We start from the raw sequence: 18,644 nt of genomic DNA, 5'->3' as shown, positions 1-18,644 counted from the left end.
CCAAAAATGATGAAGATGATTATAACAACAATAACAGCCAAGGCCCTGTTCTAAGGACGTCACATGAATGACTCCATTTGCCCCTCAGGCAAACTTACGAGGTAATAATATGGGTAATAATAACTTATGAGGTAGGTACAGTTATTATTCCCATCTACGGATGTGGAAACTGAAGCCCCGGGAGGTTGAGTGGTATCATGACATCAGAAGAGGATGGTAGGAATCGAATACTCATCTTCCAGGGCAGGAAGTCGACAGAGAATGGCTTTGTGGGTAACGCTGATGAATCAAAAGCCAGAGGCATAAACATCTTGTTAAGAGGTGTGGGAACTGTGACAGAGGAGGAACAGCAGAAGCTGTGACTACCGCTCGCCCCTGGAGGGAGGAAGCGGTGGAGGGGGAAGCCCGGGGGTGGGGGTGGGGGGTAGGGTGAGGGGACAGGGCACTGCCACAGCGGCCGTCGGGAAGTGAGGCCCGGAAGCTATGAATCTCAGAATCTGGCGGCCTCCGCTCATGCGATCCCAAGTGTCTGCACCTCTCATTCGTGTGAGCGCCCGCACCCCACTGATGGTATCTGGGAAGAGGGGGCGACAAAATGAGAGCTGATGATGGAGCTTTGGAGGTCCCCGTTGGAGGCTGGACAGCCTGACAGCAGGGAAGGCCCAGCCTGGAAGCATGAGGCCAGGAGCAAACCCACAGGGCTTCGTCCAGTGTCCCGCCCAAGCTCTCCAAAGCCAGGGTTGAATAACAACGGTGTCAGCTACCACAGCAAACACTGTGGAAGTGCGTGTTGGGCCAGGCACTGTTCTAAGCACTATACACGTATCAATGCATTTGATCCTTCCAACAATAAGGATGGGGGGGGGAAACTGAGGCACAGAGCAGCGCTTCCCTGCACCCACCTGAAGAGCCATCACACTGGGGGCCACAGATGATCACTGCAGAGTAAGAATAAACCAAACATCAGCTTCCTCCAAAGGTGGACACTTTCTTGATTCATTTCTGGTGCCCTCTCTTGAATATCAGCCACAGTGACGGGATCATCGGCTGGGGCAAGTGCTGAGAGCGTCAGTGGCAGGAGGGTGGCAAATCCTAAATGCACCAGGAGATGCAGCCTGGGGGAGCCACTTGGCATTCTAGCTGATGTGGGCGGACTACTCGCCTGATCTGTGAAATGGGGCTACGAATAGCATTTATTGGAGAGTCGGCTGAGGCTGGTGAGTTTCTGTCTGTGGAGGGCTGAGGGCACACCTGATCTCTCTCTCTAATGCTACCTACTGTGTTATGACGATTGCCTTGATAAAAGGACATAAAGAAGAAAGATGAAAACATTTTAATCTCGAAGAGGAAGGGAGAGTGTGGGGAGGAAGGGGTGGGTGAGGAAAGAAGAAAGTGTGAGGTGCTACAGTGTTTCAGAGATTCCCACGGACAACTGAGGAAAGAGTTTTGTCCTCAGAGGACTTGTTGGCAGGGTCCTGACCAGGCAGCCAAGGCGGTTTTCTGGGTGGGTTGAGTCCTCCTGGATTCCATTCCCAGCCCTGCCACGTCCCAGCTATGAGGGATGAGAGAGGCTCGGTTTCCCCAGGACTACAGGTGGTCACGAGAATATGAGAGCCCACGTGGCGAAGTGCACTCGCTGTCTTTGCTAAGGGACGGGTAGCCTCACCTGTATTCTGCTCCTGGGATGTTACTACACTTACCCAGTTCTCAGTTGGCAGGTAAATCAAAAGGCTATAAGTAGTTTCTCGTAAATGCATTAAATGTGACTTGGCATCTTGGCCAGCCTCCCTGTCAGGGCAGTCGGTGGGCAAGGGTTGTTTTGCAGAGGTCTAACGGGTGTCAAATTCATGGGCTCCAACCCCCAGCTGCCCCATGACACCAGGTGTTGTCCCTCCCACCCCACGCCCGCCTCGGGACTGCCTCACATGGCCTCTCTTGGCCACTGCCTGTTTGTCTGGACTCAGCCTTCTGGCCCAGCCTGCATTAAGTCAGTCTGTTCACACGTGGGTTCTGGGAAGGCTGTGCCAGGCGGCGGGTGGAGGGGAGAGGAGGGAGGGGCAGACCCAGCTGGTGAGCACTGGGCTGTCCTGGGGCCTCCCTCCATCTCACTACATCAAGTTCTCAGAGGCTGACCTCACCCCTGGCTCAGGAGTGGGACCCTAAAGGCAGCAGATACAGATTCTGGACCCTACTCTCTGGATTCAAGTTTCAGTTGCCCCACATGTGACCTTAGGGTTCTCTATCTTCTTAGTGCCTCAATTTCCCCATCTGTAAAATGGAAATATAATAACAGTGCCTACCCCATACAGTTGCTGGAAGGATTACATGAATATTATTATTATTATTATTATTATTATTATATTCTGATGTCCCAGACAGTGTCAGGCAGTGTCAGAGTATCTGCTGTGAATAGCGTTTGCTGTTATTACTACTTTCCCACCAGACTAGGTAAGTAGTTAAGAGCAAAAACTCTGGAACCAACCTGGTTGGGTTCAGCTCCCAGCCCCACCACTTATTACCTATGTACCCTTAGACCTGGATCTTAACCTCTCTGTGCCTCAGTTCCTTCATCCGTAAAATGGGGATGATGATTATGCCTCATAGGGTGTTGTGAGGAGTGATAAGTTAATACTTGCTAAGTGCTTAGAACAGCACCTGGCACACAGCAAGTGCTCCATTGTTGCTATTGTTACAGGAGGTCTGCTCTCTTTCCATCGTTTGCTAAGCTGCTGTGATGTGATTCTGGAGCGGCCCTCATCTATTCTTGGGAAGCATTGCTTGAGGATTAAGGCAGCACAGAAAAAGGTGGAGTAGAGAGACAAAGGAAGACAGTATTGGAGTATGTCTTTGGAGCACCTGGATCTAACTGTGCCTGAAGCAGGGCCTACCTGCTGGACTTCTTGATTCCAAGAACCAATAAATTCCTTCTTAGCTTAAACTTCTTTGCTTGGATTTCTGTTACTTGCAGTTAAATGTGTTCTAATACAGAAAGCTATTGAAGGGCTTAAATAACAGTTAGGGAAGATATTAGAGGAGGTGGAGAAGCTAAAGAAAGGACAGAAGTGATACACCTTGAGAAGAGAAGGCTATGTGGAAGCAGTCATCCTGGGTTAGAATCCCAGCTGTGTTACTTACTGCCCTTGGTAAAGTGATTACATAATGGTCGTAATACTTCACTCCTTTATATATACATACTTACAATGTGACTTTGTCACTCTTCCCATTAGGAGATGTAGTCTATTCCCCCACCCCTTGAATCTGGGTTGACCTTGTAACTTGTTTTGGCCAATAGAACATGGTGAAAGTAATGCTGTGTTAGTTCTAAGGTTAGGCTTCAAAAAGCCTTCCAGCTCCCGCTTGCTCTCTTGGACTCTTGCCATGACCTTGTGAACATGTCCGGGCTAACCTGCTGGAAGATAAGAGACTGGAGGTTCCCGAACCAAATGCCATTTATCCCCCTGAAGCAGAGCCATCTACCCACCCAGAGCTGACCACAGATGCATGAATGAGTCCAGCCAAGACCCGAAGAACTACCCAGCTGAGACCAGCCTATACTACCAACCTACAGACTGAAGAGAGAAATAAATAATTGTTGTATTAAGCTGCTGAGTTTTGGGTGGTTTCTTATGTAGCAGTAGATAACTGATATCTTGCCCAGGGGCCTCCCCCAAACCTGACCTTCAGGTCACATGGCAAGCCAAGGCCACCCTGTCCCAGTCCCTGGACATGTGCTAGTTCTGAGCCTGGACCTCAAGAGGCCCTGTGGCTTCTATTCACTTTCTTGGACCCCTGCCACCACCTTGTAGACAAGCCTGGGTTGGACTGCTGGAGAATGAGAGACCACGTGGAGGACAGCCCAGTTTCCCCAGTTAATGGCACCTGGTCCAGCCTACAGACAGCCAACCCCCAAACATGTGAGAAAGCTCAGCCAAGATCAACAGAGCCAACCCCAGCCCACTGATGATCAGAGAAGCACGAACGATCGATCCCATCTGAGACCAGAAGTACCACCCAGTTGGTTTGTAGACTTGTAAGCAATAATGAATGCTTACTATTTTCAGTCTCTGATTTGGGGTATGTTTTGTTTTGCAGCTGTAACGGATACACGAACATTGTATCCGTGGGCAAGTGAATTCACCTCTCTGGCCCTTGGTTTCCTCCCGTGAAAAATAGAGCTACCACTACACGCCTATCAAAATGGCCAAAATCCAGAACATTGAACCATTATGTAAACTATGGATTTTGGGTGATTATGATGTGTCAGTGTAGGTTCATCATTTGTAACAGATGGACCCCTCTGGTGGGAGATGCTGATCATGGGGGAGGCCATGCATGTGTGGGGCAGGGGTATATGGGAAATCTCTGTACCTTCCCCTCAATTTTGCTGTGAACCTAAAACTGCTCTAAAAATTGTCTTTTAAAAATTACAATATGGAAAGGAAAAGGTAGAAGAAGATGGCTAAAGATGGAATATGGAGCATGTTGTGTCTTACACTGCACTTGCAGGTGTGGGGAAGAGGTGGCATTTCTCCTGCTAGGTGGTGAAAGCTTCTCATTGTCCAGTTGGCTACATGGAGAGTGGCTGCTACTCCCTGCTCCAACCTGTGGGCTGCCCCACTCCTACCTGCAAGGAGCCCTACCTTGTCAGAATCACCTTTTTCAATGAATATCAGATCATGTCCCTCCACTGCTCAAAAGCCTCCCATGGCTCCCCTCTCACTTCAAATAAAGTCCAAAGCCCTCACCTTGGCCCACAGGGCCCTACATGATCTGGCCCCTGGCCACCTCCTTGGTAGTCCTCTATCCACTGCGGACACCCACCCAGAGCCCTTATAAATGCTCCCTCTGCCTGGAATTGCTTAGGGTAGGCTAAATAGCGGCCCCCCCAAAGAGGGTCACTCCTAATCCCCAGAACCTGTGAATATGTTGCCTGACATGGTGGAAGGGACTTTGCAGGTGTGACTAAGGTAAGGATCTTGAGATGGGGAGATTATTTTGGATTATTGGGTGGGGCCAATATAATCACAAGGGTCCTTCTAAGAGGGAAGCAGGAGAGTCAGAGAGAGAGAGAGACATTTGAAAATACAGTGTTGCTGGCTTTAAGCAAAAGGATTCTCCCCCTCAAGCCTCCGGAGGAATCCAGTTGCTGACACCTTGATTTTAGCCAAATAAGACCCATTTTGGACTTCTGACCTTCAGAACTATAAGATTATAGATGTGTGCTGTTTTAAGCCATTAAGTCTGTGGTAATCCATTACAGCAGCTATAGGACACTAATACACCCTTCCTCCAGATCCCTACTTGCCCAGTTTTTTGTTATTCGGGCTCATCTGAAATGTCATCTCTTCAGGGAAGCTGTCCTTGGCTACTCCAGCTAGCAAATATTTGTTGAATGAATAATCAAAAATGGAAATATACACTTGACGCCAATCAAGGTTGAAGCAAGACCTCACAAACTAACAGCCATGGGCTGAATTCAGCCTGCAGATATGTCTTATTTGGCTGGCACTGTGTTTGAAAACTTTTTTGAGCCAACATTCATAAATTGGATAGTTTCACTCAAACATCTCAGTCTCTAGAATCACATGGAACTTTCAGAAGTACCAGGCCCATCAACCTGGGGTAAGAACCCCTACATCGCAGCAGCCCCCCAAGGCCTTTTCCCTGACTTGTGTTTTCTGCTTGGCTCATGGGGGCCACTCAGTTAGCAATGTTGGTGTCTCAGTTAAGGATTCCCTAAAAGCAAATATGAAAATAGAACATATCAATGAGGAGATAGAAGATCCTGTAAAGAACAACCAGATGGAAATGTTAGGACTAAAAGATACAATAACCAAAGTAAAAGTCTCACTGGATGGACTGAACAGCAGAATGGCTATGACAGAGGAAGAAGTCCATGAACTTGAAGACAGATCAGTAAATATTCCCCAACCTGAACAGCAGAAAAGATTGGAGGAAAATTAACCAAGTCTCAGGGACCTGTGAGACAACAGCAGCTCTAAATTCATGTCTTTGTAGTCCCAGGAGAGGGGAGGGAATGTGGGGCTGAAAAAATATTTGAAGAATATTTTCTCGGGAAGCAGAGGTAAGAGACAGTGAGGCAGGGCAGGGGGTAAGCTGATTAAAGGTGCCCTAATGAGCTGGTTGTAGCTGTGCACACTGGGATCACTGGGGACCCTCCTAGAGAAGGTGTGGAATGTGCCTCTGAGTTGTACCATCAAGGGCTGGGGAAGCTGGATGTCTACCCTCCCACGCCCACCCTTCATGAGTACAGATTTCTCCTGGGAGCACTGACTGCCTGGCTATCAGCCTGCCCCACACCTGGCTCAGCAGGCTTCTGAGAGGAGTTAGGAAGTCACTGGTGCCTTCAGGAGCCATCCATGTGACAGCTGAAGCTTCGGGGGACTTCATGGTGGGCTGGGGGATATGGCTGGGTGTTATCAGTTGCCTATTGCTGCATAAAAAATTGCCATACATTTAGTAGCTTAAACAGCACACCTTTACGATCCCCTAGTTTCTGTGGGTCAGGAGTCCAGACGTGGCTTGGCTGAGTTCTCTACCCAGGGTTTACAAGGCTGCAGTCAAGGTGTTGGTCAGGCCGTGTTCTCATCTGGAGGCTCAACTGGAGAAGAATCTGCTTCCAAACTCATTCGAGTTGTTGGCAGAATTCATTCCCTTGCGACTGTGTGATAGAGGCTGTCACCCTCAAAGGGTGAACACTTGCATCTCCCAGAGGCTGCCCACAGCTCCCTGCCAAGTGGGCTTCCTCAACACAGCCGCTTACTTCATCAAGCCAGCAAGCCTCTCCTGCTCTCGTTGGCTGAGACAGAGTCTTAGGTAATGTAACCTAATCAAAGGAGCAACACCAAACACCTTCATAAAATTCCACTGGTTAGAAGCAAGTCACAGGTGCCATCTACACGGAAGGCGTGGGTAGTCACACAAAGGCACGGACACCAGGAGTTGGGAGTCACTGGGGTCACCTTAGGGTCTGCCCTCCACAGTAGGGCACTGACAGCCTTGGTGTGGGTTGGGTGACCTTCAGTGCTGTGCAGACAGGCCTGGGCCTTGGACCCATGCTTGGCTCTGGCTGTTCCATTTCCAGCTGCTACACAATGGGCTGCTGTGGATACAGGGCCCTGGGGGGTTCCTGGGAGCAGGTCAGGGGGCCGCCCAGAGGTCTTCTTTCACTCTCCCATTGCTGGCCCCTTCCCAACTTCACTATGTGACCTCAGGCAGCTTGCTTGAGCCCTCTGTGCCTTAGTGTTCTCAGCTACAAAAAGAAGTTCATAGTAACCCCAGCCTCATGGGTGGCTGTGAGGACATAACGTTTGCAAAGGGTGTGCGTTCTGACCATGCCAGGAGGTCCCCAAGTGTTTGCTATTATTGTCATTATTCTCTGCTTCTGCTTCCCAATGGACCCCCTTTAGTTCTCCATGAACATTTCCCCTTTCTGCAGGAATCTTTGCATCTCTGGGCACCACGTGAAGCCTTAGGTGTTTTGGCAACGGCGTCTGGGATGCAAGGGGTGAGCGCTTCCCTCTCCTCGGGGGCAGAAGTTCTGGAAGTTTCAGATCTGCCTTGTTGTTGCTTCACAATGGAATAGCAGGGCCATGAATTTTACAAGGCATTAATATTTCATTTCTGACACTTGCACCCTGTTAAATAGTGTATAACATTTTTGGGAACAGCTGGGACTGGTGATTCCCACAGGTCAGCTGGGCCAGGCCTGGTGCCTTGTCCCAGTGGAGGGGCCTGTCTCCCCTTTCTGGGGTGTCCGAGGGAGCTCTCTCCACTGCAAGATCCAGGAACGGTGATGCGTGTCTGCTGCCCGGGCCACCACTCTGGTGGCACCTCTAACTTGGGGAGCTATGGCGAGGCCTGGAGGCCCTAGGCACCACTGAGGCAAGGTGGGAGCAAGGGATGGGCAAGGAAAGGCAGCAGTCCAGTGCAGATCTGGGGGGGCTGAGGGTGACCCACTCCCACCCCCCGTCCCCGCCCTCGTCCTTGGGAGAGTGGTGAGTGAGGTGGCTACAATTTACACACCCAGGGACTCGTCCCCAAAATGGCCTCATTGCACCCCTCCCTTCCTCCCGGAGCACGAGGCTTGAGCCAGGCAACCTGGGTTTGAACTGGCGCCCCGCCCCCCACCCAATGACTAGACAGGTAGTCTAGCCTCAGTTTCCTCATCTGTGGCATGGGGATTGCGAATGAGTTAACAGAGCAGGACCCGGACCAGGGAGAGGTCAGTCACCCTTGGCTGTGGCCCCGGGGCTGTTTTGGTCCACACACGTTCAGAGTGGGAGGTGTGGGTGGGCCCAGGGCGGGAGCTACGGGAGGACAGGTAAGGCGATGAAGGCGCAGGAGGCCAGGTCTCCTGGGCCCCGAGGGCTCACTTTATTTCACCAGCAACACCTGGTTTCTCTTCCTGCCCCGGGAAGGGTGGAAGAGTTTGAGCAGCGCCCCTAGCAGGCCCAGGGCTGTGCCCACTAGCAGCATCAGCCTCAGCCCCTTGAGGACGGAGTCAGCCTTTCCTTTCTGGGCCTCCTCTACCTCCGGCTGTTGTCCAAAGTCTTCTGTGCTCAGAGACGCCGGTATATCCAGATCGGACTTGGGGGTGAATTGAGCCGAGAGCTCCTGCTGCACGAAGCACTTATAAGTGGCTGGCTGGAAGACCTGCAGACGATTGCCGCCGTTGGAGGTGTCCAGCACGGTGCTGACAGCCTGGCCAGAGAGCTGGTCCTTCCAGGTCAGGGAGATGTTGTCGGCTTCCCAGATGATGGGCCTGCAAAGGAGGACAAGGTCAGCTGCAGCGCCCCAGAGAGGAAGGGGGGACGATGTCTGAAAGGAGGTGGAGACGGCAGCACCCTTCTCCCTTCTCCCTGGGAACAGCAAACAGAGCACCTCCTCCAAGGAGAGAGACCCAGCAGTGAGTAAGGGGAGGATGGGGGCTGGACGGCTGGGAGCTCTCAGAGCCCTGCCCCTTACTGCCCTGGCCACTTGGCCAAATGCCTCCGTAGCTCTTTGAGCCTCCATCTGAAGGCTCAAAGAAACCTGGGGGTGCCATGACTGCCACAACCTCAGAGGGTTCTTTGGAGGAATTAGCAAGGACACTCCCTAATTGATGCGTGCCCCCCTTTACCTGCCTGGCCCCATTTCCTCTGCTCTCCCGCATTCACTCTGCCCCAGCCACACCTCCTAGAGGTTCCTCTGACACGCTGGACACAGCCCTGCCTCAGGGCCTTTGCCCTGGCCGTTTCCTCGGCCTGAAACGCTCTCCCTCAGGGCACAGGACTCTCTCACCTTCTCTCAGTCTTGGCTGATAGCACCTACTCAGAGACACTTTCCCTGACCACCTTATTTAAAACTTTCACCTCCCTCACTCCCATTCCCCTTCCTTTATCACCATCTAAACTACTGTGTGTTTCCTTCTAACTTTGTTCAGGTTGCTGGCAGAATTCAGTTCCTTGCGGCTGTAGGGTTGTAGGATACAGGTCTCCGTTTCCTTGCTGGTTGTCAGTTGAGGATGCTGTCAACTCCTCCAGACCACCAGCAGCCGTTCCTCTGAGTTGTATTTAATTTGCTAAATTTTATTGAGTTTTTCCAACAATGTTCATAAGTGAAATTGGTTTATAATTTTCTTGTGGCAATTATAAAGAAGTTTATACTTAACATACAGATACTTAGTACAGATATTTATATGATGGTGATAAATGATTATTACAATAAAATATTTTTTTCTACCAAAAATAAAATAAAATAAAATATAATATAATAACTGTGTTTCATTCATGTAATTGGTTTATCTCTCCATGAGAGCAGGTATCTTTTTTTTTTTTTTTTTTTACATCTTTATTGGCGTATAATTGTTTTACAATGCTGTGTTAGTTTCTGTGAGCAGGTATCTTTTTCAGTTTTGTTCTTCATGGCATCTCCGGTACCTAGAACAGTGCTTGGCTTGTAAATGCTCAGGGAACAATGTGATAAGTGAATACATGAATCAGGCATATAACACACCGATTGTGGCTGGGGAACAGAGGGGACTGTCAACAGACAATACTGACAAGACCAGTGATCATAAAAGCAATAGTAACACCTATTAGAGTGTGGAACCCCATGTCAGACACTGTCGTAAGTGTCTTTACAGGCATTTTCCCCCTTAGAGATCACAATGACCCCAAGAAGCCAGGGCCAGCAAGACCTCTGTACTCCCCAAATTCATATCCTAACCAGAACCTCAGAAGGTGACCTTATTTGGAAATAGGGTTGTTGCAGATGTAATTAGTTCAGATGAGGCCAGATTGGAGTCAGGTGGGCCCTAAATCCAATATAATCTGTATCCATATAAGAAAAGGAGAAGAGACACAGAGACACAGACACACGGGGAGAACGCCAGGTGGTGACAGAGGCAGAGGCTGGAGTGATGCTGTTACAAGTCAAGGCAGGCCAAGAATTGCCGGCCACCACCAGAAACTAGGAAGAGGCAAGGAGGGATTCTACCCAGCATCTCAGAGGGTACAGGGCCCTGCGGACACTTTGATCAGACTTCTAGGCTGCAGAACTGTAAGAGAAGAAATTTCTGTTGGTTTAAGCCACCTGGTTTGTGGTACTTTGTTACGGCGGCCGTAGGAAACTAATACAACCCTTATTCTACAGATGGGGAAACTGAGCCCCAGAGAGAAGCCACAGGCTCAAAGTCACACAGCAGGAAAGTGGCAGGGCTAGGACGGGAACCCAGGCCTGGCTGAATCCAGAGCCCGAGACAGAAACCTCACGTGAAATTCTACTCCCCTCGCCTCCCTAGAGACCTGGCAATTCCTGAAGCCTCACTGACCTCTCTTCTTAAGTTCCCTGTGATGGGCACTTGGGTGTCCCTTAACTGGCAAAGACACAGAGTAGGTGTCCCGGTCTAGTTGGGAGGAGGGGTCACATACGTGCACATTCCTGCATTTCTGAATTGTGGGCTTGTTTAAGGAAGCAGGTGTTACTTTTATACTTTGAGGAGGAGGAAGAAAGGAGAAAGGGAGACAAAAACATATAGAGAGAAAAAGAGAAGAATAGAAGTGACAGCTGGGATGAGCAAGGGAAAGAAAACCAGATGGAGGCGGTGAGGCCAGACTCCACAGAGCCTGTGGCTGCAGAGGCCCCAAGAGTTTGCTCCGGCTCCCCGCTTGCAAGGAAGAGGCTGCCTCTGGCAAGCGGGGAAGGAGGGCAAGAGGGTCCCCATGGCCAAGTATGTGAGCTGTGGGGTCTGCGCTGCCCCCTCCCGCCACGGATTCCCCCAGGCAAGGACTGCACCCTTCTGAGCTGCAGTTTCCCCATCTATAAATGGGCCTCCTTGGAGTTTATTAAGAGAGTTTGCCCAGGAACCAGCCCATGGGGAACGTGCAGCACTGTGAGTGGCTGTAGTTCTTATTACTGGGGTAGGCGCAGGTGGGCTGGGGAAAACGAGAGGACGGGGAGATTTCCCAGGCAGGTAGACAAGAACATGAATGGGAGCGCTGGGGCACAGGTCTTGAAGGGCATCCCTGGGGCACCGTCCTCTCCTCCCGGGCTTGCTGACCTTCCCAGATGAGTCTGAGGCCTCAGAGTCTCACAGCTTCCCGGGCTACCCCCCAGCACAGCCCCATCATTTGCCTGGGCTTCTCCCATCCCAGCCCTGACCGCCCTGGGCCGTCTCCCGCCCTGGGCTGGGGGGCTTCCTAAGGGCCAGGCCTGCAGCTGTCTGACGACTGCCGTGTCCATAGCACCACCCAGCACAGGGCTGGACACGGAGTCAGCTGAGCGCTCCCTCTATGCTAGCGTTCTACCTGTGTGTGACTCAGCGGGCACCAGGGAGATTCTTGCCAAAGGAATATCTAAAGAAGCCAGTGGAGAGAGCCTGCGGGGCTGACCCACGTAGAACCCCTCCCTCTCTGCACAGATTAACCCACAAAGGCTCCCAGATGGGGAGAGCCTGGCAAGGGGCCAAGGGCAGGGCTGGTACTCGCTTCCATCACCTGTAGATGGATCCTAAGGGGCAGGTGAGCCATGCAGATCCCAACTTCTCACTGAGCTTGAAGTTGTCAAAAGTGACGTATTCCACATTTGATGACGTGCACTGGACGTGGCAGGCTTCTACCTGCATCTCAGGCCGCGTGCGGCTGGACCACAGATTCACATCTCCCAGATAGAGCCAGCAGGGCATGGGCGTTTCCAGGGGCTCCTCGATGTAGCAGTACCCCAGGCGTTTGCGCTCACCTGGCTCCCCACAGCGGTTACAGCCCTGCCAGGGCTCCCAGTGGGTGAAGATGAGCTCCTTGCCACCCAGACTCAGGGTCTCATTCTGCAGGGGCTCTTGGCCCAGGTCTTTGTGTGTGATATGTATGGTTTCAATATCCTGGAAGTCAATTTCGTACTGTACCACTTTCTTGCCATCCTTGTCCTGGCAGTTGTAGAAGCCTGTCTGCAAGGGCAATGGATTTCTAATGAGGAGGCTGCCATCGGGCATTGTTTCCATGTTGGAGTTAGTGAAGGGGTTGTTGGTCCAGGGGGTCTTGACTGTCAGGAAGAAGAATTGCCACTGTGCCCCAGAGGCATTGCAGTGCAGGAAGATGTCATTGTTTGAGAGCAGGGCCAGTTGGCAATGCCGATTAGGACAGCTGATGGAAAAGTGGGACCTCAGCAGCGGGGCAGCAAAGCTGAGCAGCAGCCAAAGGGTGGGCAGCATGGCGCGCTGGGACTGTGGCAGTGGGCTGGGCACCACCCTGGACTTTGTGAGGTCATCCATGAAACTCAGGTCTCAGCCCTGGGCCGCAGGATGAACTGTAGTCCACCCCCACGGGATGTGAGGTCACAATTCCCACATTTGTTCTGTGACAAGTGAACAATCTTATTTCATGTCTATGACAAGTCTTCCACTCTGCTTGGTCAGCAGGACACCTAATTTGTCTATTCAGGGTTTTCTCTACCATCCCCCTACTTTGGTGTTAAAGTGTCACATGTGAACATTCAACACCTTTTTTCTGAACACCTACTATGTTCTGAGCACACTTCTTAGTACTAGGGATGGAGAGGTGAATAAATCCTCTCTGGTTCCCTTCTGACATCCTATCCTTCCCCACCCAACTGCTCCAGCCATGCTGGCCTCCCTGCAGTCCCCTGAACATATCAGGCAAGTAAAGAGCTCCTGCCTCAGGACCTTTGCACATGCTGGTCCTCCCACAGATATCTGCATGACTCAATTCATTTAAACAAACAAATATTTTTCTCAGTTGCCCACTTCCCAAACCCTTTCCTAAACTTCTTCTCAGTTCTCAAATTAAAAATAATTATGGGACTTCCCTGGTGGCACAGTGGATAAGACTCCATGGTCCCAATGCAGGGGGCCCGGGTTTGATCCCTGGTCAGGGAACTAGATCCCACATGCATGCCACAACTAAGAGTTCACATGCCACAACTAAGGAGCCCACATGCTGCAACTAAGGAGCCCACAGGCCGCAACTAAGGAGCTGGCGAATTGCAACTAAGGAGCCCCCCTGCTGCAACTAAGACCCGGTGCAACCAAATAAATAAATCAACATTAAAAAATAATTATTGTGCAGGCTTGACCTGCCATTGTTCACTCATTTCACAAATGTTTACTGAATGCCTACTATGTGCTGGCTGGTATTCTAATCAAAGCAGTGAACAGTTTAGACAAAGCCTCTGCCCTTCTTGAGCTTACCTTCTAGTGGAAGAGACAGATAATAAACAAATATATAATACATAATGTCAGATACAGTAGATTCTCATTATTCATGGAAGTATGTTCTATAAAGTCGCTGAATTACAAGATAATGAAACAGCGGTCCTAGGAGAAATACAAAGTTAGGGTCCTATAAGCCTTTGGTCACAGTATTTTTATCAGCTGATCAACACATAACCTTGTTTTATGTATGTTTTTATTTAAAGACACACTATATACTGTTGATCCATTAACATTGAAGTTGTAGCCAACAGCCCTGTAACTCATGCCTGAACAAAGCTAATCTAACGCACGCATTTACTTCATAAGGCACTTAGGAGCATTTCAGCACCATGCTTGGGAGCCATTTTAAACAGCAAAATCACCAATAGAAAGCACAAAAATGCAAGAAACATGGCACTAAATAGACCATGAAAAGGATACTTGCTAACACAGTATGGGAGCTAAAACAAGAAGGCAGAGGGTCTCCTTGTTTGGCCTCAGCTGGGAATGCGCATCGTTAGGTGACTCAATTTTCTCACCACTCTGTGCATGTCTGCAAATGACTATGACAGCACTGTGGGTATTGGCTTGGGGGTCACAAATAAATTTTAGTGAGCAGGTGAATTCACAAGTGTGGAATCCTTGAATAATGAGGATCAAATGTAATAACTGTTAAAGAGAAAAACAGAGCAGGGAAATGAGGATGGAAAGTAAAATGTTGGTGTGTGGGGATGGGCTGTTTTAGAGGGGATGAGCAGGCCTGTGTGAGCACTGTCTGAGGAGGGGAACTTTCACAAACACCTAAGTGAGGTGAGATAAAGAGCCATGTGGGTATTTGAAGGAAGGATATTTCCAGGAGAGGGCTGGACCCTGACATGGCTGCCTGATTAGTATATGTAAAGAGTGTGGAGGCCAGAGTGACTAAGGAGGAAAGGACAAGGGGGAGAGTGCTGAGTGGGTGAGGTTGGAGGCTCATCTAGGTCTTTGCTAAGATATCCTGCCTTCCTCTACCTGGCTTCTAATGGCTGGGAGCTCTCTTGGTCATGCCCCTACCTCATGTGGGAATTTTACAGGCTGTGTTTGGCATAAGCTGTATGCTTACGTTATCTTGCTGCCACCCTCACCCCGAGAGTGGGTCACACATCCCTTCTGCTCTCAGGTCTACAAAACCATCTAGAGTTTTTGTCTGCTTCCCAGAACTTTATAAAGACCCTCTGTCTGAGACATATTAACATTTATACCCCTTTTGCTTCCCCCCATCTCTCTCCCTCTCTGTCTCTCTCCTCAGCCCAGGGAATCTTTTCTAAACAAGTAAACAGGGCTATGGGGACACTGTGAGAAAGCTCACTTCCAACTTTCACTTTACCTAGGTGAGAAGTCACACTAGCTGGAGCCAGTCTGAAGAAATGTTTTAATTGGCCTCCCTAAGGTGTTTTTAGAATATTTAAATCTGTGACCAACATGTAAAATCCAAGACATTTCACATGAGACTCCAAATTCCCTGCTATTCTTTAAATAATATGCGTGAGATTTCTGCTCACTGCTACATTTGAGTAGCTTATATCAGACTACCCTTTTGCTAATAACAAGTGTAGACTTTAAGATAAAGTCTACACTTAGATTAGTATGTCTAAGAGAGGACAAGATGAGGATTTTGAATCTATATAGAAGAATCAAATGGAAACACTAGAATAAAAAAATAAAGTTTGTGAAATTAAGGATTCACTAGGTGGGATAACAATCTTTTGGACACAATAGAAGAGAGGAAGTGAAATATGGGTTCATAGAGAATATCTATACTGAAGCATGCTAAGGAAAACAATAGGAAAATACACAAAAGAGTGTAAGAGACATGGGATATGGTGAAAAAGTCTAACACTTACGTAAATGGAGATTCAGAAGAAAAGGAGAGACAGGAACATAAGTAATACTTGAAGAGATACTGAATGAAAATATTCCAAAACTGATGAAAGACATCAAGGCACAAATTCAAGAAGGTCTTCAAACTCCACACAGGATAGATAGATAGATAGATAGATAGATATCAAAACCAAAACAAGACAAAAAAAAATACCACACCTAGGCAATTTATAGGAAAACACTGCAGAAAACAAAAGAGGAAATTTAAAAAATGGCCAGAGGAGAAAAAGATACACTACTTTCAAAGCAACAATCATAACACTCTACATTGACTTTTAAACAGACATAATGAAAGTTAGAAAGACAATGGAATAACATCTTCAAAACACTAAAAGAAAATGACTACCATCTGGAATTCTATGTATAGAATTCTATATACCACAATGAAAATATTCTTCAAAGATGGAGGTAAAAAATAAAGATACTTTCAGATGAAAGCTGAGAGAATTCACCACAGCAGAGCACATTAAAGGTAATACTAAGGAGAATTCTCCAGCCAGCAGGAAAATGATCCCAAATGGAAGCAAGGTAATACAGGAATGCAAAGCACCGGAAGAATAAATATGTGGTTAAAACTAAATTAATATTCAGAGTGTTTTAAAATAATGTCTTGTGGGGTTTAAAATATATGTAAAATAAAAATACCTGATAACAAGAGTACAACAAATGGAAGGGGAGTAAATGGAGCTAAAAGGTTGTAAGGTCTCTGTATTGTCTAGGAAATGGTACAAGTACAAATTTATATTAGATTGTAGTAAGTGAGAATTAATGTAAGCTCTAGAGTAAATGATAAAAGAATGCATATCTAATAAGTTAATAGAGGAGAAAATGGAATGACAATTTAAAAAAATACTTGGTGAATTCAAAAGCAAGAAAAGGCCAAATAACTAAAGAAGAGACAGAACAAGTAGAAAACAAATAGGAAGATGGTAGATTTAAACCCAACTAAATCAGTAATTACATTAAAAGTAAATGAACTAAATACTCCAATTAAAAGACAAAGATTTTCAGACTTAATATCAAAACAAAAATCTAAATATATATTACTTAAAAGAGATTCACCTTAAATAAAAGAATATAGAAAAGTTGAAAGTAAAAACATGGGAAAATGTCATGTCATGCAAACATTAGCTAAAAGAAAACTGGTGTAGTAGTTATACCAATAACAAAAGTAGATATAAGGGTCAAAGTATTAATAGAAACTTGCAAGAGACATTTTATAAAATGTCAGTCCAACTGGAAGATACAGTTTGTATGAACCTAAAAGTATATAAAGTATATAAAGCAAAACCTGATAGTACTAAATGTTGAGATAGACAAATCCACAATTAAACATGCAAACAAAAATTTAGGAGAGATATAGAAGATTTGAACCATATGATATAAACTTGACCTAATTCATATATATGGAACTCTGCACTTAACTTCAGAACATACATTCTTTTCACATTCATATGAAATATTTTCCAAAATTGACCATATTCTAGGCCATAAAACAAGTCTCAATAAACGCTAAAGGAATAGAATCACATTTTTTGGTCAGTGGAATTAAGCTAGACACAAATGACAAAAAGACAACAAAGAACGTCCCCAGATATCTGAAAACTATACAATGAAATGTCTAAATAACTAATAGATCAAAAGAGAAATCACAATTGAAAACAGAAAGTATTTTTAACTGACTGAAGATGAAAGTATAACTTATAAAAACTTCCAGGATGCAGGTAAGTTGTGCTTAGGGGGAAATTTACAGCCTAAATACATACTCTGGAGAAAAAAGGATAAAACTTGGAGATCTAAGCAAGCATCTCAAATACCAGAAATCTACTGATAGAAAACAAAAGTGCAATAAAGAAAATCAACAAGCCAAAAGTTGGTTCTTTAAAAAGATGAATGAGATTGATAAAGCCCTAGCAGAATGATCAAGGGGAAAAAAACCAGAAAGAAGTCCTAAATAACTAATAACAGTAACAAAAAAGGAGACATTACTACAGAAATTACTGGCATAAAAAGATAATAAGAGGATATTGCAAAATACTTTTGGTCAAAACTGCTGAAAATTTAGATTAAATGGGTAAATTCATTGAAAACCTCAACAATGCTGGCACAAGAAAAAACTGAACCATGCTATATCTACTATTAAAGGCATTGAGTCTGTAATTTAAAACTTATGCACAAGCCCCCTCCAATCCCAGGGAGATTTACCAGTGTATTCTTCCAGATATTTTTTAACAATTAAGAAATGGCATAAATCTTTCAAAATCTTTCCAGAAATAAAAAAGGATGGAACACTTCCAAACTTTGATGAGGTCTGAATCACCTTGATACCAAAAACTTATAAGGACATTACAACAAAGGAAAATATCAGGCCATTTTTTCATGAACGTGAACACAATATCCTAAGCAAAATATTAGCAAATTGCCTCCAATGATAAATAAAAAGGATAAACATCATGACCAAATTGGGTTTATCCCAGGAAGGCAAGGTTGGCTTTACATCTGAACATCAATCAGTGTAATTCACCACACTAACAGAATGAAGGAAAAAAACCATATTATCATTTCAGTAGATGCAGAAAAATCATTTGATAAAATTCAACACCCATTCATGGCTCAAAACTCTTAACAAAATAGGAATGAAAAAGAATTTTCTTAATCTTCTATTAAAGTTCTATTAAAAACCTAGGGCAGGGCTTCCCTGGTGGCGCAGTGGTTGAGAATCTGCCTGCCAATGCAGGGGACACGGGTTCGAGCCCTGGTCTGGGAAGATCCCATATGCTGCGGAGCAGCTGGGCCCGTAAGCCACAATTACTGAGCCTGTGCATCTGGAGCCTGTGCTCCGCAACAAGAGAGGCCACGATAGTGAGAGGCCTGTGCACCACGATGAAGAGTGGCCCCCGCCTGCCACAATTAGAGAAAGCCCTCGCACAGAAACGAAGACCCAACACAGCCAAAAATAAATAAATAAATTAATTAATTAAATTTAAAAAAAAGGATTAAATCCCCATTAAAAAAA

The 18,644-nt window shown here is 46.9% G+C and overlaps 1 protein-coding gene across 1 annotated transcript; it reads right to left on the bottom strand.

Moving 5' to 3' along the window:
- Window positions 1-623: 623 nt before the first annotated feature.
- On the bottom strand, window positions 624-18,642 carry LOC309648477 (protein FAM187B-like). Its single transcript, XM_082437083.1, has 2 exons — window positions 12,000-18,642; window positions 624-8,785 (listed from the first exon to the last, which is right to left on the bottom strand). The coding sequence occupies exons 1-2, from the start codon at window positions 12,767-12,769 to the stop codon at window positions 8,398-8,400; spliced, it is 1,158 nt and encodes a 385-aa protein (XP_082293209.1). The 5' UTR covers window positions 12,770-18,642; the 3' UTR covers window positions 624-8,397.
- Window positions 18,643-18,644: the final 2 nt, after the last annotated feature.

The sequence above is a fragment of the Balaenoptera physalus genome (genome assembly GCF_965194825.1).
Source record: "Balaenoptera physalus genome assembly, chromosome: 19".
NCBI lineage: Eukaryota > Metazoa > Chordata > Mammalia > Artiodactyla > Balaenopteridae > Balaenoptera > Balaenoptera physalus.
Note: the sequence above shows the minus strand (reverse complement) of the source record. Positions and strands in the feature narration are given on the sequence as shown.